At 39.3% G+C, this 27531-nt stretch overlaps 1 protein-coding gene across 1 annotated transcript in view; it reads left to right on the plus strand.

Moving 5' to 3' along the window:
• Positions 1 to 3347: 3347 nt before the first annotated feature.
• The window catches only part of KBTBD12 (kelch repeat and BTB domain containing 12), a 60301-nt gene continuing 36117 nt past the window's right edge, over positions 3348 to 27531 (plus strand). Inside the window, exons 1-3 of the mRNA XM_027863731.1 lie at positions 3348 to 4429; positions 7508 to 7778; positions 14934 to 15084. Coding sequence (XP_027719532.1) covers positions 3348 to 4429; positions 7508 to 7778; positions 14934 to 15084 — 1504 coding nt within the window. The remainder of the gene's footprint in view (positions 4430 to 7507; positions 7779 to 14933; positions 15085 to 27531) is intronic.

Consider the following 27531-nt stretch of genomic DNA (forward strand, 5'->3'; position numbering starts at 1 on the left):
CAAAAGTGAGTTCTGGTTTTTGGACATGATGAGATGGAGAAGCCTTCAAGGAGGTGGACTTGAAGATGTCTAGTAGAACTCTCAGTAATTCTCCCGGACTTAGGAGAGGAGAGGGCTGGACGTAAAGATTTGGGAGTCATCTGCATAAAGATAATAACGGAATCATAGCATGGATGATATCACCAAAAGAGGGGAGGAAGAAAAGAGAAGAGGCTACAAGAGAGATCACGCAGGAATCCCCTTCAGGAAGAGCAGCACAGGATCAGCCGGACAGGTCAGAGGAAAAGAGAGAGACAGTCAGAGTTAGAGACAGAAAGAAAAACAGAGGGGGAAAGAACAGAAGAGAAGGAGAGGAGGAAGAGGGAGAAGAGAGAGACAAAAAGACAGAGAGAGATATGGAAGAGGGAGAGAGAAAAGGGGGGGTGGTGGAGGGGGAGAGAGGAGAAGGAAAGAGGGAGAGTAAGATGTGGAGGGGCAGACAGAGACAGAGAGAGACAGAGACAGAGGGCAGTGTCATGAAAATCCAAGGAAGAGGGAGCTTTCTGGAGGATGGCATTTGATCAACGGTTCCAAATGCTGCCAAGGGTTAAGGAGGATGACCACTGAGAACAGACCTTTAGATTTAGCAATTAGAACACTGGCAACCATGGAAAGAGCAGTTTCAGTTGAGTGGTTATAGTGGGACACATTGAAGGGGTTGAGAAGGCATTCATAATGATTGATGATAGCCAGCACTTATAAAACACTTTCAGGTTTACAAAGCACTTTAAAATGTTTTCATTTTATCTTCAAAACAACCTTGAAAGATAGGGTGTAATTATTATCTCCCCCATTTTACAGATGAGCAAAGTGAGACTTGAGAGAGTTTCAAGGGTTTGCCTAGGGTCATCCAGCTAGTGTCTGTGACAAGATTGGCAGTCACACTCTTTCTATCACCTTATCCTTTTTTCACTATAGCTCTCCAACTAGGATGTGAAATACACGTATCTAATGCTATTCCTCTGCGACTTTAAAGTTAGAGACCTACTACAGATCTGGGGGAACTAGGTGGTGCAGTAGATAAAGCACCCAACCTGGAGTTAGGAAGACCTCCATTCAAATCTGGCCTGAGACACTTACTACCTGTGTGATCCTGGGAAAGTCACTTAACCCCGTTTGTCTTAGGAAGACTTGTCAGAGGAAAAGAGATAGACAGAGTTAGAGATAGACAGAAAGAAAAACAGAGGGGGAAAAAAACAGAAGAGAAAGAGAGAGGGAGGAGGGGGAAGAGAGAGATAAGGTCTTCCTGACCTGCAAGTCCAGTACTCTATCCATCAGGCTACCTCGATGGCTAGTTAAGTTGAGTAGGAAGAGAGAAAATGTAATCAATGAGGGTAGATGGTGTTTTAGAAGAGTAACTAAGGGGCAGCTAGGTGGCACAATGGATAGAGCTACTGGCCCTGAAGTCAGGAGGACCTGAGTTCTAATCTGGCCTCAGACCAAACATTTGACACTTACTAGCTGTGTGACTCTGGGCAAGTCACTTAACCCCAATTGCCTAAAAAAATACATATATAAAAAAAGAAGAGCAACTAGTAGAGGAGATATCTAGATGATAGATTAGCTAGGTAGATATAGATACATAGCTTTATGCCTGCCTTACATTTGAAATGCAATAACCTAGCCCAATTCAAGGCGTGGATTATTTTTTCAGTGGTGAATTAGCCTAAAATCAGAAGCAATACTTATGATCCAGATTTCTGAGCTGCCTAAGAAAGAATTCTAAGTTTGTAATACTCTACCTGCTTCTCTCCTTCTCCCTTAGTCCAGATCTGGAAACACAAGGTTGCCTTGGCTGCCTTTTCCAGGTTTCAGGAATATGGGTTTCAAGAAAGTACCACTTTATATGGAGCAGCTAGGTAGCATAGTGGACAGAGTTGGAATTAGAAGACTCATCTTCCTGAATTCAAATCTGACCTCAGACACTTACTAGCTGTGTGACTCTGGGCAAGTCACTTCACCCTATTTGCCTCAGTTCCTCATCTGTAAAATGAACTGGAGAAGGAAATGGCAACCCATTCCAGTATCTTTGCCAAGAAAACCCCAAAGGGGGTCATGAAAAGTCAGATATCACTGAAATGATACAACATCATACATAAGAAGTAGTGAATTTTTTTTTAGTCATTAGGGCAGAAATATGCAAATGAAGTGATATTTATTTTAGCCAAGTCAATGATTGTATAAGTATTATGTTATCACTTCTTCATAATTCCAGTTGTAAACATTTGCAAACTGTAAATATTCATTTTGAGATCTAGCAGAAAACATGTATAAATATCATCTGAAGCTGATCTGGAATTGTGTGCAAAATATGATCGTAGCCTAAGAGAGTTACCAAATTATCCAAGCATCTAGCCCAACAGAATTGTTCAATGAAAAGGGGACGTTCAGAATGTGTGCAGATTCGGGGCCGAAAATTGCATCTCCGAGGACTGGGAAGTATAGTGAGTCTCAGAGGAATAGGATTAGTAATTATTTTTTTTTTATCAGAGAGAAAAACGGGGTTTTAGAAGATACATGTATTTCACATCCTACTTTAAGAGCTATAGTGAAAAAGGATAGGGTGATGGAAAAAGCGTGACTGCAAATCAGGAGACCTGAGTTCTAGTTCTTACCTTGCCATTAGTCAATTTGATGCCACAAGCATTTATTGTTGGGGTTCAGTTGTTTCAGTTGTATCTGACCCTTCGTCACCCCATTTGGGGTTTTCTTGGTAAAGATGCTGTAGTGGTTTGGCATGTCCTTCTCCAGCTCGTTTTACAGATGAGGAAACTAAGACAAACAGAGTTAAGTGACTTGCCCAGGGTCACACAGCTAGCAAGTGTCTCAGGCCAGATTTGAACTAAGGTCTTCCTGACTCCAGGTTGGGTGCTTTATCTACTACACTACCTCGTTCCCCGAGATCTGTAGTAGGTCTCTAAAATCTCTAAAGACTCTGGCATTCTGTGCGTCTATATCAAAGAAATAGAAAATTACAATTCATTTGCTGAAGCATTAGAACCCAGAATGAAACAAAACATGACAAACCAAATCAGTTCATTTAAGAATAAAACTATTCCTCAGATAAATAAATAAAAATATTCCTCAGAACAAATGCCCTTTCGGTGTAGCCTGCCTTTGGAATCCTTCACAATAACTAAATTTGGCATTAACATTCAATTATATAAGATTTTTTCCTCCTAAGAAAATTATGCTTTTTCCTCTCCCCAGGAATGCTTTGTGGCATCTCTGCTGCCTCGTGAGCAATTAAACATGCAAATAGCCCCTCAGAAATCAAACTAAATTTGAAGAAGACTCTCTCTGGAAGAATGGCATGTATCATGGAGAGCAAGATTGTGGGAAAAGAAAAACAGCAACATAGCTTGACTTTACTTAGCAAAATTAAGAACATGAAAGAATTAGCGGAAATGATAGATGTAGTGCTCGTCGCAGAAGGGGAGAAATTTCCCTGCCACCGGCTGATTTTGGCTGCCTTTAGCCCTTATTTCAAAGCCATGTTCACCTGTGGTTTGCTTGAGTGTGCTCAGAGGGAAGTCATACTCTATGATATCACAGCAGAGAGTGTCTCTATAATATTAAACTATATGTACAATGTGGATTTGGACATCAATAATGCCAATGTACAGACTGTAGCTGTTGCTGCCTACTTTATGCAAATGGATGAAGTCTTCAGCGTGTGCCAGAAATATATGATGGACCACATGGATGCCTCCAATTGCGTGGGAATCTATTATTTTGCCAAACATATTGGGGCAGAAGATTTGTCTGATCAAGCCAAGAAATATTTATATCGGCACTTTGCTGAGGCAAGCTTACATGAAGAAATTCTAGAAATTGATGTGAACCAACTGATGGCGCTTATTAAATCAGATGATCTTAATATTTCCCGAGAGGAGAGTATTCTGGACTTGGTTTTGAGATGGGTAAACCATAACCGAGAATCGCGCCTGGAGTCCCTTCCTGAACTTTTGAAACAAGTGAGACTGGGACTTGTGAATCCTTCTTTTTTAAGAGAAGCGTTGAAAAGGAACACAGTGCTTCTATGTAACTCAGATTGCCTCGATCTCATCCAGGGTGCCTTAGATGCCATCAAGAAATCCAAACAGCATTCTCTAAATCTCCGTTATGGAATGGAGACCACTAGTCTTCTGCTTTGTATTGGCAACAGTTCCACAGGGATCAGATCGAGACATGGCAACTATGGAGAAGCCAGTTTTTGTTATGCTCCCATGACACGGAAGACTTACTTCCTCTCCTCTCCGAAGTATGGAGAAGGCTTAGGAACTGTGTGTACCGGGGTCGTCATGGAAAACAATGATATCATTGTGGCAGGGGAAGCCAGTGCCTCTAAATTATCTAGACAAAAGAACAAGAATGTAGAGATCTATCGGTGTGTACCTGAAGGTGAAATCATTACAATTTGCAAATTTGTTTAAATCATCATTTCTTGGAATAGATAACACTGGACATACCCAAAATGTGCTTTATATATTTCTTAGCTTCCAGTCGTGTGCTTAGATCATAGCATTAGTCTTTTATGAACTTGATTTTCCTTTTTATCTAAAACTGATTGTTTCTAAGGGCAGCTGGGTGGCGCAGTGGATAGAGCACCAGGCTTAGAGTCAGAAAGACCCAAGTTCAAATATAGCCTCTGATACTTCCTGGCTGTAAGATCCTGGGCAAGTTACTTAGTAGCTGCATGTCTCAGTTCCCCCATCTGTAAAATGGAGGTAATTACAGCACTTGCCTCCCAGAGTTGTTTATGGATCAAAGGAGATAATAATTGTAAAGTGCTTAGAAGAATGCCAGCACTATATAAATGTTGGCTATTATTATTATGAAAGTGCTTAGCATAGTGCCTGAACATAGTAAGTGCGATATAAATGTTAGCTATTATTATTTTTTAGGATAGTCTTTTATACTAGTGAAAAGAAATACTACTTCCAACAATGCAGAGAGCAATACTTCCATTTAGAAGCAGCTGTAGCTAATGATTTCATCATATATGATAATGATCCTCTCTGAACTAAGCTAGACTGGCCTTTAGCTCATAGTTCATCCACGTGATAGTCACTGAAGCCTCTTCAGAACCTTCCAAATTTTATGCTGTGACTCTGGCAGAGGGTTTGAGAACCCAGAGTCCCTTCTACACACAAGCAAGCTTTGGAGTAGTTCTTTGTGGAGATACCAGCATGGTCCAATGTAAACTTCATAGGCCAGAAAACACTGCTTCTCTTTTATCCTACCTTACCATTTTAGCCAATTTTCATTCTGCATTTTTGGTTGGCAGATCTTTGTTTCTCTGATATTATCTTTTTTTTACTTGATCTTAAAAAAGCAGTGAGACCAGAATAAAGTTTTCCAGTCAAGAGGTTGACATCAGTCAGAAGAGGAATGACACGCATTACATGTGCATTAATTATTCAGCAAATATTTATTGAGATCTGCCTGGCACAGAATTTAAAATCATTTAGGGTGATAAGACACAAACACCAAACAGGTTATTTACAATCTTGGCATAATAAAGGTTTCCCACGAGTGAGAAAATTTTCAAGTCTCTATTAAAAAAAAAAGAGAGAGAAGAGATGGGAGGAACTAAGAGAAGAATTAGAATATGACCTACTTTGAACTACAGAGACCTGCAACTGGCACATATCTCTCTGTCTGTCTCTCTCTCTCTGTCTCTGTCTCTCAGTCTCGCTGTGTTTCTGTCTCTGTTTCTTTCTCTGTCTCTCTCTGTCTTTCTGTCTCTGTCTTTCTCTGTCTCTGCCTCTCTCTGTTTCTCTCTCTGTCTCTGTCTCTCTGTCTCTGTATGTGTCTCTGTCTCTCTCTGTGTCCCTGTCTCTGTCTCTGTCTGTCTCTTTCTCTGTGTCTCTGTCTCTCTCTCTCTCTGTCTCTGTCTCCCTTTCCCTCCTACTCCTCTTTCTCTCCCACATTGTCCTGCCCTTCAGTGGTACTCCTAATGCAGCCAAGCCCAGCATCCCACGTTCCACCTTTCAACATTACTCACAGAAGTCCTCAACTGGAGGTCTATAAGTATCCCTTATGTCTGCATAGTGCTTTAAAGCTTTCACAAGCATTACCTCGTTTGATTGAACCTGTGAGGTAGGGCCGAGCAGATATAATTGCTGCTTCACATGTAAAGAAACAACATAGAAAATCTAACATCCTCATCATCATTAATAATGATAACAATAATAACATTTACATAGGCTTTAAGGTTTGTGGAGTGATTTACCTACATTAGCTCATTTGGGCCTCATAATATCCCTGTAAGGGGCTACAGATGTTATTACCCCCATTTTACAGATGAGAAAGCTGAGGCTCAGAGAAGTTAACTGATTTGCCTGTGGTCACACAGCTAGTGAGTGACCCAGATTGGATTTGAAACAGCTGTTCCTGTAAATCTGTCACTCTACAGAGTGATATTACTAAATCAATCAAACACACTCTTTTTTGCTGATAAACACTGGTTGACACTAAGACATGAAGTATTTAACTTTTTTTTTTTTTGCCAAGGGTAAAATATAATAGAATTAGTATTTATTTGTCTTGTAGCCAAGCATCACCTACCCTCACCTTTGCAAGTTACTTGTTGGGAGGAACTGGAGGAAAGAGGGCCAAATCACCCTCCAAGTTGACATGGAATTCAGGGAAACTCCTCCATGGCATCCCTTTAGGCATAGGGTAGCCATGCATGTCCAACCATCTGTTTTGGAAAGTCTACATTCTTCTCTTCATTCTTGCATTCCACTCTGGATCATACAAGCATAAGTACCAGATAAGTGAAAGTTATGGGGGGTGGGGTGGGCTGGTATATAGAAAAGCTCTATTTCCTTTGTCTTCTTTAAGAAACTTTTAAATTGTGGTTTTTTTATGCATATAACAGCTTGGGAATGGTGCTTATTTTCTTGCTAACTCTCTAGCTTTTTTGAAAGGCTTTGATTTTAGGAAACAGACTAAAGTTATTTCATGTTTTGGTTACCCCAGAGTGTCTTCTGTTAAGTTCTGCAAATAAATTGTTGAGGTCTCTGCCCATTTCCTAACCTTGGTAGAGTTTCTTGTCATTGTTTTCCCCCCAGAATTGGGAAATCAAGACTACTCTTTAATAATTGATGTTTCCCAACTTTCTGCTTTTCTATCTCAGCTTTCTTCTCTTAGGAGTTCTATAAGGGTTTATTAATCACTTAATATGCCCTTTGCTAGGCACAGTTATATTACTTTTATTTTAGAATTGTTCAGATAGAAGTTGTCACACTTTTTATGTACAATTTATTCTCTGCATCAATCTGTTCAAAAACCAGTTTGGCAATCTTGAAAAAAGTCCTTTTTTCCTTCAGTGTGAAGAATTATATCACATTATTTATGATTTAGAAGGAGACTCAACTAGTTTTCAAGGGCAAGATGTTTTGGCCTCTAGAAAGCAATGTCATCTCTAATCTCGAACTTTCTATCCATTCACTTACAGGTATCACAACCGGGGAAACAAATTTTGGGAAAAGTTATGCGCCACTGAGTTTCGGGAGCTGTATGCCCTAGGCAGTGTCTATAGTGACCTTTATGTTATAGGAGGACAAATGAAATTGAAAAACCAGTATCTCGTTACAAACTGTGTCGACAAGTATTCAGTGGAGCATGACAATTGGAAAAGGGTGACCCCTCTTCCATTACAACTAGCATGCCATGCTGTGGTAACAGTGAATAATAAACTTTATGTGATTGGAGGATGGACCCCACAGGTTAAGAAATTTCTTATGTACCTAATCCCCATGTTTGCATGCAAGCTGGCTTCTCAGTTTAGAATGCTGACTTATTCATTGAAAACTAAAACATTGTGCCTTTACTAGATTAAAAAAATATATAAACAAAAACTCTCCCTATTTTAGAATGTTAAATGTAAAGCTTACATAGGAATATAGAAGACTAATTAAATTTTAAAGTGAATCCAACATAGACATGAATTCACTTAACATTTAAGCATTTTTTTTTTTTTCAGAATTGCCTTCCTATTTTTGCTCCTTATCAAAGATATTTGTGTTAAGGAGCATGGAACCAGGTAGAACTGGGTGCTAGTACCAGCTCTGATACAAATTGTGTCACCTTGGACAAATCACTGAAACTTTCATGATCAGTATCCTTATATTTAAAAACAAGGAGAGATAGATTAGATAACAACAACTCATGCTTTATAGTTACAATGCACTTCTACATACATTATCTCATTTGAACTTCACAATAATCCTATTAGTTGATTAGAGAAGGTGTTCTTATCCTACTTTATGGGTGAGATAACTGAATATTAGGCCACATGATTAAGTATCAGAGGGAAGATTTGGATCCAGGTCTTTCCAACATTCTATTAAACCCTACTGACTATTTGAGGATCTCCATTGAGGAGAAACCACTCCCTCCCAAGAGAATCCATCCTATTTTTTAACAGCTCTAATCATTACAAAATTTCTCCTAGTTTAAATTTGCCTCTTAGCCTCAATATACACATTACTTATAGGTTTGCCATTTTTGGTTCAGATCAGAACAAATTTAATCCCTCTTTGATGTGAAACCCTTTGAATATTTCAATAGCAATCATGTCTCCCTTAAGTCTTCACTTCTCCAAGACAAATATCACCAGGTAAAGGTCATCATTCCTTCAACTGATGTTCATTTAGTAGGATTTCGAGGCCTTTCACAATTCCAGTTACCTCCCAGCTTACTGATATCGCTCCTAAAAGAGAGCCCTCAAACTACATACAGTACTCCAAATGTGATCTAGTCTGGCCAGAGCACAGAAGCACTAGCACCTCCCCAGTCCTGGACATTGGGACTTTCTTCTTACAAAAATCACATTGGACTCTTTTTTTTTGTTTGTTTGTTTCTGTATCACCCTGTTGATTCTTACTGAGCTTGGAGTCCACTAAAACCCCCAGATCTTTTTCACAAGAAATGTTATCTTGCCACCCCTCCCCCAATGTGTGCTTGTAATATTTATTTTTCAAACTCAAGTGTAAGATTTTACATTTAATTATATCTTGTTAGAGTCTGCCCAATACTCTGGCCTATTAAGATCTTTTGGGATCCTAACTCTATTAACCAGTTCATCTACAATTTGATAAGCACATTAACTATGCTTTTACCTGAGTCACTGATTAAAATATCAAACAGCACAAAACCAAGTACAGCTCCCTGTGCAACTCCTCTAGAGACCTTCTTCCAAGTTGATATTAAACTATTAATGACATCTAAGTTGACATCAAATTATTAAAATCTAGTTAGGGTCTGACTGGTCAGTGAGTTCTGAATGCACCATGCTAGTGTCTACCCTTCATTTCTCCATCTTTTCCACAAGAATAGTTTGAGAAATATTGTTAAATGCTTTTCTAAAATCTAAGTAAACTGTTTCTACCACATTCTCCTCATTTTATAGTCTAATCTAGAGACTCATCTTCCTGAGTTCACATCTGGCTTCAGACGCTTAGTAGCTGTGCGATTCTGGGCAAGTCACTTAATCCTGTTTGCCTCAGTTTCCTCATCTGTAAAATTATCTGGAGAAGAAAATGGCAAAACCCCTCCAGTATCTTTGCCAAAAAAACCCCAAATGGGGTCATGGAGAGTCAGACACAACTGGAATGACTAAACAACAACAACAAAATCTTGTTGAAAAAAGTATATGAGTTTAGTCTGTCATAACCTGTTCTTGATGAAAACATTCTGGTTCATTGAGTTCACCCCTTCCTTAGCTAGATGTTCCCTAATCTCTTTAATGATCTGTTGTAGCGTTTTCCCAGGAAACAAAGTCAAACTAATCTCATTCTTCCCCCTCCCCCTCTTTTTTAATCATCAAGCCATCTTGTCTTTCTCCAGTCCTCTAATACCTCTCCTGTTCATCATGATCTTTCAAAGATCACTGACAGTGTCTCAGCAATCACATCTGCCAGTTCTTTCCATAATCTAGGATATGTCTCAGTGTAGTAACTGGAATTTATCAAGGACAACTAGATCCTCTTATTTTCTGTGTACTTACTTTGGGTAACAACTCCCTATTAGCCATTTTTGTTCTATTTGCAGTCCAAATATAATTTTCCTTGGCAAAGAAAATAAAAGTTCGATTTAAGCATCTTTGTTTTCTCTTTGTAATCTGTTATCATCATCCCATCCACCCTGAGCAGTGGTCTTTTCATTCTTTTATATCCAATATAGCTGAAAAAAAAAATTGGTTTTTTTGGTCATCCTTAGTTTTCCTAACCAGCCTCAGCTCATTCTAAACTTTAGTACTCCTGGTATTTTTTTATAAAACTAATCAGGACCATGCTGTACTTTCCCATTCATCTTCTATTAATTGCCTTTGCTGCCTGCCATCATATATGTAGATATAGATTTAGATGAGAGACATACATGTATGTGTATATGTAGCCTTTGTTTTTTTAATCTAAGTTAGTCAAGGAGTTCTCTATGCATCCACATCAATCTCTTTAGATCAATCTACCTATTCCTCTCCACCGAAATTGTTTTTTCTTTTTTGTCTTTAGAATTTCATTCTTGAGAGCTTCCCATCCCACCTTGACTAACTTCTGTAGAAATTTGTTTCATAGGAATCTACCTATTATTTTTCTAAATGCTTTGAAACCTGCTCTCCCAAAATATTGGGTGAATGTCAGATTGTATCCCCCTCTTGTCTCATTCTCTATGAAAGATTCAAAGATGGAGTAATCACTTCTCCCCACTCTTCCCAACACTTCCACCCCCAGCAGTCAATTTTTCCTTTTTGAAGATACTCAGATTCAGAATAGGCCTTTCCCCTTATTGGTTCCTATACCTTTTGAAGGAAGAAATCATCACTGAGGAAAGTCAGGAAATTATTAGGTGGTCTGCTTCTTGCAGAAAGAAAGCTCCCATAGATTCCAGATCTACTTTTATATTATACCTCTGTGCTAGGCTTGTGATCTGTCTCCTAAACTCTTCATCTATTTCTGCTTTCTGTCCTGGTGGTCTATAGTATATGACAATGATAATATGGCTTATGTTTCTGCCTCTATTAATCTTCACCCAATGGTCTCTACCACCCTGAGTTTCATCACATGACTATCTCTTCTTCTTCTTCTTTTTTTTTTTTTTTTGACTAGGCAGTGGGGCTAAATAACTTGCCCAGGGTCACACAAGCTAGTAAGTGTTATGTGTCTGAGGCCAGATTTGAACTCAGGTCCTCTTGAATCCAGGGCCAGTGCTCTATCCACTGTGCCACCTAGCTGCCCCTATATCTTCTTAATATAATCTATTCCATCTCTCCCCCTAACCTGTCCCTTTTGGTTAAGATATACTAGGTGAAGTGATTTACCTACAATCAGACCACTGGCTTTAGAAGCAAGTTGGGACCAGAACTCCCATTTCTGTGCTCTTTTCACCCTTCCATGCTGCCTCTCCTTTTGGTTACCCCAGTACTCAAGGCTTTCTTCTGTGGGCAGTGTTATGTAAGTCATACCTTATGTTCCCCCCCCCCCCCCCCCCGTTCCCACTGGACCAGTGGGAAAGAGGACTACTGACTCATCCTTTCCTAGATAATATTGTTGCATATCAAAAAGGGCTTAATGGTAACCATGCCTAACCTCAAAGGTAAACCTGTGGGAAAGGTTTGTTAAAAGCCAGATTTTCTAACTTGCCAGCCCAGATTTATTGGAGACATGTATGATAAGAAATAAAGAAAATTTCTCTTTGTCTTAATATTTTGTTCCCTAATAGACTTAAATAAACTTTCCTATTGAGTTACTCAAAAAAGATTCAATTTGACCACTTAACAGAGAATAACCACTGTGGATGACAAAACCTAAAATTATGCTCTGAATTGAAAAGTGTTATAGTTTTCATAGTGATGGGGTTTTGGAAGCCAAGACCTTTGCCCCTTTTGCCAAAAAGAATTTGGCTCCTATTTGTCTACGGGCCCCAGAAAGCCCTTATATTTTTCTTACTCTGGTCTCAAACAGTTCATTATCCCTTATCTCTCTTTGAAAGCCCTAGCCCCGCCTTTTGATCTTTTTCAGATGCCTTTCAAACTTCTTCCTTCCAGTTCTCTTCATTATCTATTCCCATTGTCTATTCAATCTCTCAGACCTTCCAATCAGAATTCTCACCTAGACCCTTTTCCCAGCCCCTCCTCTGGTCACCCAAAGTTATTTATTGTATATAAGATCCACCCTGGCCCCCATTTAAATGCTGAGTCTCATGCCCAAAAGGCTGAGACTTTCTCATGCCCGCTCATCCCTATGGGCATTACTAATGTTCAGATTCCTTAAGAGTCTGTCCTGTATGGTTTATCTCTAATAAACTTTTTCTCTGGCTGCAAGAAGATTTGGGTTGAATCATTCAGGCAGGGCCCACATGTCGTGATCTTGGGGGGGGGGGGGTGTCCCAGCATCCCTAAACCTCTAGACCTCATCAATAGGGCAGCTAGGTGGTGCAGTGGAGAGAGTGCCAGGCCTGGATTCAGGAAAACTCATCTTCCTGAGTTCAAATCTGACCTCAGATACTTATTAACTATGTGACCTTGAGCAAGTCACTTAACCCTGTTTGCCTCAGTTTCCTCATCTGCAAAATGAACTGGAAAAGGAGATGGCAAACTACTCTAGTATCTTTGCCAAGAAAATTCCAAATGGGGTCACACAACTGAAAAACAACTGAACAACAACAAAATAGAATTCATGGTAGCTCATTGCCAAGGCTTCTCAAGTTGATTATAACTAAAATTATGAACTAATCATAGACCTAAAGCAGCATTTACATATCAAGATTTCCATGACAAAGACTCAGAAAAACAATTCAGGAGCTTTTCTTTTGCTAAAATAGAGATCAAATGCTTAAATAAAGAAGGAAATTTAGAATAAGAATAAATTTAACATATTGGTTTACTTAGAATCTTTGGCTTTAAAAAGCAGAAATGTAGAGCTTTATTATGCAACAATCTGTTATTAAATTAGGCACCTACTTCTTATCCCTCCCCCTCCCCCCAAGTTCCATAGCACTTCAAAAGAGATTATAAATATCTTTTACTTTAAGCAAATCCAAAGGTTTCTCAAAATCCAGATTTACAAAAATTAGGAGGTGATTATTCACTTCACAAAAGGACACTTTACCAAAGGATTCACCACAATGTTATTTTACACAATGATCTCCATTTACTGTATTTTAGATATTTATTCAATTTAAAAAATTAAATTTGCAGGAAGCTTTCCTAGAACACATCCATTGTCCATATACGAGAAAAAAAAAATTTGGTTGAGAAACCTTTAGATTCAATGTCCTGCCAAGTCTGTGAAGTATAATGGAGCCTTAATTTAGCCTCTGTAGAAAAAGCTATGCAGCTAGTGTGTCCTTGATAAAAGTATGTGTACGTGAATAACTATAAATTATTCAGACATGTAAGCCATTTATCCCTGGTTGTTGATTCATAGGTCAGAACTTGTGATTCCAAATGGTAATAGAGGGGGCAGCTAGGTGGTGCAGTGGATAGACCTCTGCCCTTGGAGTCAGGAGGACCTGAGTTCAAACCTGGCCTCAGACACTTGACAATTACTAGCTGTGTGACCCTGGGCAAGTCATTTAACTCTGATTGCCTCACCAAAAAAAAAAAAATGGCAATAGAGATAGAGATTCTATTTCTCTTTCTTGTAAAATTTATAAAAATTTGTTTTTGTTTTTGTTTTTTTTGGCTAGGCAGTGGGGTTAAGTGACTTGCCCAGGGTCACACAGCTAGTAATTGTCAAGTGTCTGAGGCCAGGTTTGAACTCAGGTCCTCCTGAATCCAGGGCCGGTGCTCTATCCACTGTTCCACCTAGCTGTCCCCATAATTTGTATGATGAACTAGACTCGAAGGAAACAGTTTCTACCATTGTTCAACACTCACTCAACAAATACTTATTCTTCCCATGTATTCTCTTGTTCACTTCTATAATGATTAAGATGCTTGTTACTGAACGTGAGTATTCTTTACTCTACATGATACTGGATGACAAATTGTAGTCCCTTTCTCCTATGCATTTGTGTGTGGCCTTTATATGTGATCATTATCTTAAACTGGGGCCTAACAACTTCACCATACCTTCCTTTGCCCTCTGAATATTTCAAACATGATTCCAGGATTGAAAAGTCTAGAGGCCCAAAGTCACTAAAATGAGCCCTTAGTTGTATGGTAATTCCTTGATGAGGCCCCATGTCAAAAAAAAAAAATCTCAACTCCATACTTATTCTGGACCGACAGTGTTCATGGCACAGTATTCCAACACAGAGAGGACAATTTCTTTCTTTGAGGAACGTACAAACCAACAGAGTCAAGGTATAAGAAGCACTACAAAGCAATTCTCTTTAATAAATTACAATTATAAGAAATTATAATCTGAAAATGTTTAGCAAATCATTAAAACAAAATATTTTTTGTGACTCCATCAGTTTTGCCTAAATAGATTCTCTCTATAAAGAAGAAATGTTTCACAAAATGGAAGTTTAGCCTTTCAGACCCCTTCTTCAAGGACCCTATTATATAGTTTTAACAAAATAGAAATGTGCTAACAAAAAAAATTGGCTAAAGTAGTTTGGCTTCATTTTTAAGACTCAGCGGCTGCTTCATAATTTTTTTTTTTGAAAAAAGCTATGTTGTGACAGTGCTATAATCACAGCTTGTTCATTTTAACCCAGCACCTCAGCCCCACTGGGCTACAATATAAATTCATCTGATCTTGACAGTGCACTTATAACCACAAGTCATGGAGAGTTGGTGAATTTTAGTGAGTCTGAGTCACTTCAGTTGATGCTATTTATCTACTTGGCTGTCCAGTTTGATTAATTGCATTCATGTACTCACATCCATCTCTAAATGGTACGTTGTTATATAGCTGTCATATTTCATACAGATGGATCTCCCTGATGACGAGCCTGATCGATTAAGCAACCGACTGTTGCAGTATGACCCTGGCCAAGATCAATGGAGGGAGCGGGCACCGATGAAGTACTCTAAATACCGATTCAGTACTGCTGTAGTCAACAGTGAGATTTATGTTCTGGGTAAGGAGAAAAAGATTTTTTAACCGATAATACAACCACTTTTTCTTTTCTCTAGCCTTTTGCCCCAGTAAAATGAAAAACTCTTTTTGTTTTTGTATCATAAACAAGGACAAATGGAATTTGTGGTGGTGGTTATTCTCTTGCTTTCTAGAACCTAGGTAGGTGAAGTTGAATCACTCATATTTCTATAGTATATGGTGCCTTAAGGTTTTACAAAGCCCTTTATGTGTCTTTTCTCATTTGATAAAAGTCCATTGAACTAACAAAGGTGATTTTTTGTTAATGGTTCTCATAAGTGCCCTAGAAAATATGGAGGTAAATGAGAGAGACAGAACAGACAGAGATCCATGCTCAGGAGTACTAAACTAGGAATGTATGTCTTTGTCTAGACTTCTTGTCAGTGAAGAGTGACCATATAAGTCCTTTCATAATAATGTATGCTAATAAAGGAGATCAATACTGTAAATAACTGAACCCAGGAACATAGAATGTCAGGGTTGGGAGGGATAGATTTTCAGAGTTTTAGAGCTTGATGGGAACTAAGCAGCCATCTAGACCAAAGATTCTTAATCTGGGGTCACCAAGAACCTCAGGGTTCCATGGATGGATTTCAGGATATCCGTGAACTTGAATGAGAAGTAGATTACATTTTTATTTTCCCTGCCATTTAACTGAATATTAGCATTTCCTTTAGTTATTTAAAAACATTCTGAAAAAAGGGTCATCATTTTTACCAGACTCTAAAAGGGTCTATGGCACAAAAAGGACAAAGAGGGTTAAGAACTTTGATCTAGACCAAGTCCATACCTGAAAGGAATTCCCATTATGACATCCCAACATGTGATCATCCAACTTCTGCTTCAAGATCTCCAATGAGAAGGACCCCAATACCTCTTGAGGCAGCCCATTCCACCTTTAGGCAACTCTAATTGTTAGAAAGTTTTTCCAAACATCAAGCTTAGATTTGTCTCTTTGTGAGTTCCACTCTTTGGTCTTTGTTCTGACCACTAGGTCCAAACATAACAAAGCTAATCCACTTCCACATGGTAGTCCTTCAGATTACTTGATAACAATTCTCACATCCCCCTTGGGTCTTCCCTTCTCCAGATTAAACATCCCAGTTCCTTCAGCTGATCCCCAAGTGATGTAGATGGAAGGTCTTTCACTATCCCTGGCTATCCTCCTCGAGGCACTCCACATGTCATCGATGTATTTCCTAAGCTGCCGCTCACCAAAACCTGAGAACTTTACCATCTAACCATACTTCCTTGGTCTTGTACTTTTGAATTCAAGTTTTTAAACCCAACTGTAAGACATTACATTTATCCCTACCAAGTTTTATTTTATCAGGTTTAGCCTAATATTCTAGGCTTTCAAGATTTCTTACGATCTTGACTCTGACACCCCGTGTTTTAGCTATCCCTCCTGGCTTTGAGTCGCTTACAAATTTAATAAGCACGCTACCTCTACCATGGTCTGAATCACTGATAAAAACGTCAAAGGCCAATCACAGCATCTAAGGCACTCCTCTGGAGGACTTCTTCCAAACTGACATCAAATTCTTGGACCTGCCAGTTCAGCCAGGTCTAACGCAATGTATTATTATTTGACCCCTATCTTTTCTGCAGGAGTAGCTGGAGAAACAGTGTCAGAAGCTTTGCTAAAATCTAGGTAAACTATATCTGCAGCATTCCACTGATCTAACAGCCTAGTAATCTTGGGGATGTTTTTTTTTTTTAATGAAATTAGTCTGGTATATCCTGCTCTTGATGAAACTGTGCTGGCTCATTATGATCACTACTTCCTTTTTTTTTTTCAATTAAATTTTATTTTATTTCCATGAAGCTACGCCTTCTCTCTTTCCCATCTCCCCCTCCCCACACTGAGAAAGCAGGAAAAACAAAATCCCTATTACAAACATGTATAGTCAAGCAAAACAAAGTCCTGCATTGACTATATCCAAATATCTATATCTATATATTTACATACATACATACATACACACACACATTCTTAGGGTTGTGTTAGTATTGTTATATATATTTGAGTATATATATATAATATATGTGTGTATACATATATACATATGTACAAACACACACACACACACACACGTGTGTGTGTGATACGCATTTAGGGTTGTATTAGTATGTGTCTGAGGCCAGATTTGAACTCAAGTCTTTCTGACTACAAATCCAGTGCTCGATCCACTGCATCTCCTAACTCCCTCCCATTAGGCATTTTTAATTCTTTTGTGTCCAGTGTAAATGTCTTTCTCCTTAGCAGAAGAACCAAGAGCTGAAGAGGAATTTCTACTCTTCTCTCTTGTCAGTTTTCATTGTCCCATCTACCCCAATCTTACTGAATCTTCTTTAATCCTTCTCTTTCCCCCAGTATTTTTTAAAAACAATCCTTCTGGTGTACTTCACTTTTCTCAGCTGTAATGACTCCAAATACTATTTTTCCAGACATATATACCATGATTTTCTATTCATCTTCCATTTCTTGACCTTGCTTCAACCTCTGTACATGTCTTAAAAACCTGAGTTGGTTGACGTTTCCCATGTGTCCATATTGATCTTTTCAGATAACTTCTGTTTTTCCTCTTCATCAAAATTGTCTTCATAATGTTATTCTTGAGAGTTTTCCATCTCTCCTGGACTGCCTGCTTCTGTAGAATTTTCATACATGGGATTCTACTATATTTCCTCTGAACTCTTTGAAGTCTGCTTTCCCAGAATCTCAGGTACATATCAGACTATGCCCAGCTTTCCACTTTTCTATCATAATCTCTAGGAAGGGAGTATTCACTTTTCCCAAAGGTTCCCATCATTTCCATCCCAGCAATCAATTCTTCCTTCATGAAGATCAGCTCCGATATAGTTTCCCTTGGTTTCTCCAACTTTTGGACTTAGATCATCTGGTCCAATCCACACACCCCCCAAAAAAATATCTACACTAAAATGTACTGAATATTCAAGCATTCAACCTTAGAACCCATCGTCCTCTGAGACAATCCATTCTTATTCCTGGATGACTTTTTATCAACAGGAAATTTTTCCTGACATTAAACCTAAATTTGCCAATTTGCACCATGTACCTCTGCTACTAGTTCTGTTCTTGAGGTGCCAGGCAGAAAAAGTCTTACTTTTTTCTACATAAGAATCCTTTAAATACTTGAAGATAGCTAGCTATCACATCCCCCCTGGTTTATTTATATTAGAACCCCATTAAGAGAAGAAGAGCTCTCAGGAATAAGAATATGGCCCCATTATACTCTACCCTGGTCATACCACGTATGCAGAGATGTGTTCAGTTTTGGCCATCACAGTTTAGGAAAGACATTGATAAATTGGAGAGTGCCTAGGGGAGGACAGTCAGTATGGTGCAGGCCTTGACTCTCTTCCCTATGAGAGTCAGTTGGAAGAACTGGGAACGTTTAGTCTGGAGAAGAGGAGTGAACTTTTCCGTTCCCTTTTCCTTTTTTCCTTTCCTTTTCACTATCATTGACAGTTTTCAGCTTAGAGTAGAGATAGATGTACTTAAATATTAAAAGATATTTTATGATTTTTGAAAGCAGAGTACAAGTATGTTCCTGCATAACTCATTGCTACCTCTGTCAGAAACTTTGCTTATAATTTACAAATTAAAATTATTTATGTGATCAATACTTTTTACTTTAAAATGGTGTGTTATTATGGCCTCCAATGATGCAACAACAGAAGTGAAGAAAGTGACTGATTTCTCAAAGAAGACTGACTCAATGAACTTTATTAAGGAGGGAGGGAATCATAGGAGTAGAATAGGAATAAATTATTACATAGTGACAGAATGAGAACTCCTCAAGGATCCCATTCAGCCCTAATGGAGAAAAATAGATAACACAAATAATTCCATGGGTAAGGAAATGTTTTGGGCACCACTTTCAGTGCCTTAATTTCTATAGCATTATAATACATCTCTCAACTTTGATTTACATAAATGAGAAATCTATATGTTGTAATCTGTGTCTGCCAATGGCAAGCCATGTCTTTAATTGGTTCATTATATTAAGTTTTTGAGGAGCTATGCACCCAAAATTCTGTTAAGTGCAGTGGGATGATAAAAACCCTTCCTCTCAAAATGCTTAAAATACTATTGGAAAGACCAGATTCCCGTATTTGAAGAAGAACAAAATGAGATAATATGTAACAGAGTAAAAAATTGAATATGATCAATTGCTAAAATGTACAGCAAGATAATAAGGGCTCTAAAAGGTTATCAGAAAAAGAAGATATTGATATTGACTGTAGTTATTAGATAAGGTGTCAGGAAGGGAGTAAGACTTGAGATGGCCCTTTAAGAATTGCTAGATTTTGGAGAGACAGGCCCAGGGGAAAACTTGAGCAAAGTTGTGGCGGCAGGGGTAAGTATGGGACGTGAAGGAAATAGTAAGAAAACTAACTTGACTGCAATGACCAGCTTACCCCAATATGGTAGAGTGACATATGAGACACAGAAAAAAGCAACTAGTTTAACCACACATTCCTTAATAAAAGAGGCAAATCCTAAAAGTACAGGCTTAGAAATGAACTCAAGATCAATTATTTAATTATCTGATTGTTTGCTTTTTTAACCTTGGATCAAGTGTGTGTGATACAGTGGGAAACCTTGGATCAAGCAGTGTGATACAGTGGGAAATAGACTAGATTTGGAATTAGAAAATCCTACTTTCATTTGACAAGGTTGATCAAAACCTTGCTACTCTCTCCTCTCTGAGTCTTTGTGATACCGTGATATTGTCCTCCTACCTGTCTGATTACCCCTTCTAAGTCTCCTTTACTGGTTCATCATCCATATTATGCCCACTAACTGAGTGTTTCCCAAGGCTCTGTCCCTCTTCTGGTCACTCAGTCCTGGTGATTTCATCAACTCTCTTGGGATTAGTTATCATTTCTGTGTATCTAGTTCCTAAATCTAGATATTAAGCCCTAGTCACCAGCTTCACTCACTTATCTCTAGATGCCAGTTGGACAGTTCAAACTGGATATCCAGTAGGCATCTCCAACTCCACATGTACAAAACCTAGCTCATTATTTTTCCTTGCTAAATCCACCTCTCTGCTGAACCACCCTATTTCTTTCAATCATCAATCACTATACTTCCTGTAACTGGTGTGCAAATCTTCATGTTCCCTCACCTGACATATCCAATCAGTTGCCAAATTGTGTTATGTTTCACTTCCACACCATCCCATGCATCCATCCCCTTCTGTGCACTCATATTGGCACTACCCTAGGTCAGGTACTCATCACCTTTCCCTTAGACAATTATCCCCTAATTGGTCTCTCCCCTCTGTAATCCTTCTCATGGCTAACTAAGTGATTTTCCTGAAAAGGAGGTCTAATTGTTTGACTTCCCTACTCAATAAACTGCAATGCTCCCTGTTAACTCTAGAACTAAATATATAAGCTCCTTTGTTTGGCTTTTAAAGGCTTTCACAAGCCTGGTGCCAAACTACTTTTTCAATGTTATCATATATGACTCCCCTTCCCATACTCTAAAGTCCAGCCAAACTAGCCTTCCCCACAATAATCCATCTCCTATGCCTGTGCCTTTGCATTGGCTATTCTCTGTTCCTAGAATGGACTCCCTACTTACCTCCATCTCCCTGGATTCTTTCAAAACTGCTCAACTACCACTTTCTACATAAAGCCCATCCTCTGTCCCCTACTCCCACTGCTTTCATTGTTCAGTCTTGTCTGACTCTTTGTGACCTTGTAGACCATTGCATGCTAATTCTGTCCATGGGGTTTTCTAAGCAAAGATACTGGAGTGGTTTAGCATTTCCTTCTGCAGTGGATTTAGGCAAACAGAAGTTGAGTGACCTGCCCAGGGTCCCACAGCTAGTGAATATATGAAGCCAGATTTGAACTCAGGCCTTCCTGACTCCAGGCCCAGAACTCTATCCACTGAGCCACCTAGCTGCCTCTTGTTATCTCCACTGCTATTCCCTCCTTTTATAAATTTATCTTAAATATATTTATATATATATATATATATACACACCTATACATATTTATTTAAATGTAGTTTTATATTTTGTCTCCCCTGAACAGATGTAAGCTCGTTGAGGGGAGGAGCTATTTCATTATTATATTGATATTCCCAGCATCTATAGTAGCCCAGTACCTGGCATATATAGTAGTAAGTGCTTAATTAGTGCTTGTTAATTGACCTAGGTGTGAATCCCACTTACTACCTAAGTGACTTTGGGCAAATCACTTTCCTTTCTGGGCATCAACTATTCTATAAAATGTGGGAGTTGGATGAGATGGCCTTTTAAGATTTCTTCTATGATCCAATGAAATTAGGAATTAATAGTATAGAAACAACTGAGAGACAAAGGAATGAAGTAGAAAAAGAAATTTTAACAAACTTTGAGTTGATATAGCATCTGCACATGGGGCCTTCTGAAGGCAGAGACAGAGCACAGCTGGACTGAATGCTTGGCTTCTACAGGTGGAAGGACTCATCCTAGAGAAAGTTGTTGTTTGTCCTTTGTTCTGGAAGAGAACCATGACATCAGGGAGGTGTTGCTGTGACTTGCAAGTGAATTGGATTTAAGTGAGAGAGGGCTATGCAAAGACACCAGTGTCATTTTCTCCTTTGGAGCCATCTGGGTCCATTGGAAAGATATAGACCAGGATGACTGGAGATGGCCCCCTCCTAGAGAAAAAGACCATAATGGAATCTGCCACCACTTTTTGCCACTCGTTTTTTGCCCTCACGGGCACCTCTGTGGCTCTGTCGGTAAAATACGGAGCAAAAGAGCAAGAGTTCAGCCAGAGTCCATTGTGCCACTCCAAAGTGGCAGGAATCCCTGTTCCACCTCCAAACATCTTAAGAAGCCCAGAGCCACCAAGGATTCCTATTTCATTTGGGGATTTTAGTTACTATTCTGAGATCCCTTCATCACCAGTGCCCTTTAAATGAGTTCTGTGACTACAAAGGCTCGTAGATTTAAAGCCAGAAGGAACCTTGGCAGACATCTAGTGCCACCCCATCATTTTATAGTGAGGAAACTGAAGCCCAGAGAGGTGAAGAAGGGATTTGCCCAAGATCATACAGATGCTACGTGAAATAGCCAGATTCCAAACTGCCCCCTCTGATCAAGTGCTCCTTCCAATATACTGTGCTGCCTCATGTCCCTGACAAGAACTCTGTCACTTGTATAATAGCAATAAGCCAAACGTTTAAGTCTTGTCATCCCTTGGCGCGTTACTATTGTTTGTCCATTCTTGAAGAGGATCGTGACATCAGGAAGATGATGCCACAACTTGCAAATGAATTGGATATAAGTGAGGCAGGGCTGTGCAAAGTCACCAGCCTCACTTTCTCCTCCAGAGTCATCTGGGTCCAGTGGCATGATATAAATTAGAATGACTGGAGATGGCCCCAGCTCTGGTCACGTAATACCAATTGAGAGACAAAGGAATTCTTGGCTAAGGTCCAAGCCATGTCTTTAATGAATTCTTAAAATTCAGGAGTTGAATACCCAATCTGTAGATTTAAGCTCCTTTGTTTTCCCCTGCCTTCTCACCTGTCATTTCACTTAGGAACAAGGGAAATTAAAGAATCTAAAATTCAGATTATCCAAGGGTTTTTTTGTTTGTTTGTTTGTTTTTCAATAGATCTGATAGAAGTGTTAGTTAACTATGAGCTAAAATGGGGATTTGGATAAAGTATTGATTTCTGGTATCTCTATTTTGTTTCCTCTTCCCTGATCAGTCTGAAAAATGAAAACTTGACTTTATAGTTCCAGTTGTTTGATTTGAATGAGGGCATGAGAGACTGTGACATTGTGGCTAGAAGTTAGCCTCAGAACCAGAAAGACCTGGATTGGTTCAAGCCCTACCTGTGTCATATACTATCTGTATGACCCTGGGCAAGTCATTTACCTTCCCCAATTTAAGATTATGTCATACAAAGAAAACATCCACCTGCATTTGCAGAAAAAAAGTGTCTCTTTTGGGAATTCCCCATACTAATGAAATCCCAGGTCTATCCCCTGTGTTGCCACATTAATTTTTAATTTCTTGGATTTCATCATTGGTCATATGATGATAATATAGTAATATGAAAATCATGAATAGTTGCAATCCATATTAAAAAAATTGGAGTTACAAAACATGTCATTGGAACAGAAGGAGAAAAATGTTCTCTATGCTGTGAGGGCTTAATTGGGAGGGGAAAAAAACACAAATGACTGAAAGAAAACAGTATTAAAATTCAAAATTAGTCCTGTGTAGGAAGTGGGAAAAAAGGAGGCAGCAAGAGCCTAGAAAGCTTGAGGAGAAAATGCATCAGGAGATGTGTGAATGAAAGCAGTCCTCAGCGAAATGGAAGAGCAAGAAGGGGCAATGGTTACTTTCTGAAAAATGAGAAGAAAGGATGTGTGAGTGGTCATACTTGCATACATATATAATGTCAAATGATTAATTCAATGGAAAAAAACAAATTTTAGTACTGGGGCTACAATTCAAGGGGGAGATTCTAGTGTGTAGATGTGGTGAGCAGATATTATCTTCAGTTATGAGGGAAGTTGAAATGGGGTATAGAAGAAGACCCAAGTGAAAATCCTGCCTCAAATACTTACTAGCTTTGGGACTCTTGGTAGACAAGGCACTTAACCACTCTTAGCCACCATTTTCTCATCTTTGAAATGAGGGTCATGATAGCATCTACCTCATAGAGTTGTTGTAAGGATCAAATAAAATAACACATAAAACTCTTTGTTAAACTTAAAGTCCTATATGTTATTGTTGTTGAGTTGTTTTTCAGTCATGTCTGACTCTTCGTGACCCCATTTGGGGTTTTCTTGACAGAGATACTAGAATGGTTTGCCATTTTCTTCTCCAACTCATTTTACAGAAGAGGAAACTGAGGCAAACAAGGTTAAGTAACTTGCCCAGGGTCACACAGCTAGTAAGTGTCAAGTGCTTGGTCTGAGGCCAGATTTGAACTCAGGTCCTCCTGACTTCAGGGCCAGTACTCTATCCACTGCCCCAAGATGAGTCTTCCTAACTCCCAACACTCTATACATTGTGCCATTTAGCTACCCAAAGTGCTATATAAATTTTAGCTATGATGATACACGAACTCCTATGTACTCTGTACTTCATTCAACACTTCTTTAATTTTTAATTTTCGTTTTGTTTTTATTTCACTTTCATTTCAAAGGGCATCCCTTTCCCTTCTCCAACTCAGAGAGCTATGCTTTGTAACAAAGAACTTGTAAAAAGAGGAAGAAAGCAGTTTAGTAAAACTAACCAACCTAGCCATCAAGTAAGCCTAACTGTGTATTCAAGTGTTCCACATCTGTAGTCCCCCACTTCTGGAAGAAGGGAAGGAGGTGTATTTTGTCATCTCTTCTGGGCCAAGCTTGGTTGTTATTCTTCCAACATTTCTTAATCACATACTTCTTGTCTATTAGTGTACTTCATGCTGTAAGGTCCAAAATAAGTATAATAGCCTCTGCTCATAAAAGTTTACTTTCTTCATGTTATGTATAATATAATAGTACAGAATACAATAATACATAAACAATTGAATTATCCAGCATTGTTAGAGAATGAGAAGTTTCATCTAAGTAAACTACATATCTCAAGGTAATCTCAAGGTTGCTTTCCCCCTTTAAATGCTAAAAGTTTTTTAAAAGACAGCTCTAAGATACACGGGGGTCCTCTTAATCTCATCAATAACCAAGTCCCTGCAATTATGAGGTTGTGTTTTGTTTTGGTCTAGACTTGAGATTTCACTGGTATAGGGAATTCCAGGGAGAAAATCCTCTCATCCAGTGCAGAACAATTAATCAATCAATCTATGTTTATTAAGTGCTTTCTATGTGCCAGACATTGTACTAGGTCCTGGGAATGTAAGTATAGAGAGAACAATCCCTACTTGCAAGTAGTTTACATTCTAACTAGAGAGATAAGTCCATATAAAATAGATACGCTCACAGTTAAGGGGCATAGTACGGATGATGAACCAGCAAAGGAAATTTAGAAGGAAGAGGAGAGCAAGACAGAGTAATATCACAACAACCCAGGGGAGGAAAAAGTATCTAGGAGAGTGTGGTCAACAGCGTCAAATACAGCAGATAGGTCAAGAAACGCAGGGACTGAGGAAACACTGTCAGCTTTGACAGATAAGAGACCACTAGTAACTTTGGAGAGCACATTTACGTTGAGTGAAGACATTAGAAGCCAGATGGCAAAGTATTAACGAGTGAGAGGAGTGAAAGTGGAGACGGCAACTGTAGACGGATTTTTTCAAAAGGTTGGACCAAGAAGGGTTGGAGAGATATGAAGCAATAGCATATGGGAATGGTAAAGCCTAGTGATGGTTTTTTAAGGATGGGGCGGCTTGGACATGTTTGAACGCAGTAGAGGAGGAACCATTTGACAGGGAGAGGTTGGAGAGAGTTGAGGATGCAATCCTCCGAGAAAACTGAAGGAAAGGGGATTAAGTGCACCTGTAGAGGGGTTAGCCTTGAGGAGGGAAAGGGCCACCTCTTTGTCAGCGACTGGAGGGATGGAAGGAAAGCATGGGAAAAGATGGAAGAGATTTTGAGATGAAAAGAATGGGGAAGAGGGAGTTCATTTTGAATGTCCTCAATTTTTTCAGGAAAGAAAGAGGCAAGTTTCTCAGTTAAGAGAGTGGAGGGAGAAGGGAAGAGAAGTTTTGGAGTAGCTTCTGAGAGGAGTGAGATAGAAAATCAATTGGGGAGGAATAAAAGAATTACCTTGCTGCTATGAGGATCCACTTGAGGCTGGATAACATGAATTTATAATGTGCTCTGACAGTCAGCAAAGTTATGACTTCCCTTAACTTCATTCAGCAGATAATGAATTAGAGCAAAGAAGACACAGATGGTGGAAGTAAATGAGGGCTAAAGTTTGGTAAGAAAAGAGTGATGGTTAAGACAGGGATTAAAAAACAGAAATGTGTCGAGTTGAAGCAGCAATTGGGTTGAAATTTGGGAGAAAAGAAAATGAAGTCAGATGTAATGACCTGAGAAAGTACTGAAGGGTGAAAGGAATGGTGGGTTTGATGAGAATGAAGAACAGCTGTAGGAAAGGTGAAGCCTAGGGAGAGATGGAATGGCAGGAGATTATAATCAGATAGGAGAATGTCAGAGTTTTTCATTGGAAAAGTGGAAAGCTTGTGTGTACTAGCAAGCTGTAGTGTGTGACTAGCTGGGGTGAATTGAAGAAATAGGTCATTGGGTTTAAAGATTTGGAGGTTAGGGAGTTTGATATTAAAATATTAAGCTCCCTTAGAATAAGAGCAGGAGTTAGGAGAAGAAGGTGGTAAGCCTGGTGCTCCGCTCCTTGAGAAATGAGGTAGAATGACCTGGGTCATTCAGTATGCTGAAGCTACCATAATTTTGACCAAGTGGAAAATTTTAATAGAGTGGGCTTCAAAAAAGGAAAGAATATTGAGTGAAGGAGGTAAAGGGAGAGCCTGGAAGTGACACCTCCAGGACCAGTGTTGGGGCTGGGAGGATTAGGTAGTGCTAGAGAGGAGGCCATGATGCACAGCTCTCAAAGAGGAATCAGGTCTGAGTGAGGGCTAATAGATAGAAAGAAGTCTAAGATGAAGGGGAAATTTTTGCCATGGAACAGGAACTCCGGAGGGTACGGTGGAAGGAGTGAGAGCAGATTTGGATTGGAACGGGGGGGGGGGTGACTTTAGGAGAGGGCAATAGGGATGAGTGAACATATGGAGGAGACAGAGAACAGTTTTCTCCAAAATGACCAGTGGTTCATTAATTACATGGTTAGGGAGAGAAATAGGAAAAGCCACAAGGGTAATATCTATCAATAGGGAGAAAAACTCACAGTCTCCAAGGAGTGTTGCAGAGAGAACTTTTCCTTCACCTGATTGGAGAAGAAGGAAGTTGGTCCCCTACCAGAGGCGGTTGTGGGCCAGCCTTGGGTCAGGGCTCTGCTTAGGGCAATGCAGATGTCCCAGATCTCCTCCTCCAAGGTGACCAGCAGAGAGGAGAGGAGATAGACAGCAATGCCCCACTGCAAAGGGAGCTGGTTGACTTCCCAGCCCAGGTCTGATCATCAACTCTCCAATAAATACAGCCTTAGAGGACTGTCCCAAGCTCTGAGAGGTGGCATGACTTGTCTAGGGTCACACAGCCAGTATCTATCTGGAGCAGTTTTTTAATCCAGAGATTCCTGACTCCAAGGCAAACTTTTTGGTCACCGTGGGACACTGCCTCTCTATAGGAAGCATAAATTATCATAACATTAAAATACTCACTAAGAACTGAACGGTATTAAAATTAGTCCCCATTCAAACATCTTCCTCACTTAATACTAGCCAATCAAATGGTTTAGTTAAGTGCAAATGATGACCTGGATAACTGGAGTGATCTTTGAGAAGAGGAAT

This window comes from Vombatus ursinus, unplaced genomic scaffold (genome assembly GCF_900497805.2).
Source record: "Vombatus ursinus unplaced genomic scaffold, bare-nosed wombat genome assembly UNPS02014773.1, whole genome shotgun sequence".
In the NCBI taxonomy this organism is placed as follows: domain Eukaryota; kingdom Metazoa; phylum Chordata; class Mammalia; order Diprotodontia; family Vombatidae; genus Vombatus; species Vombatus ursinus.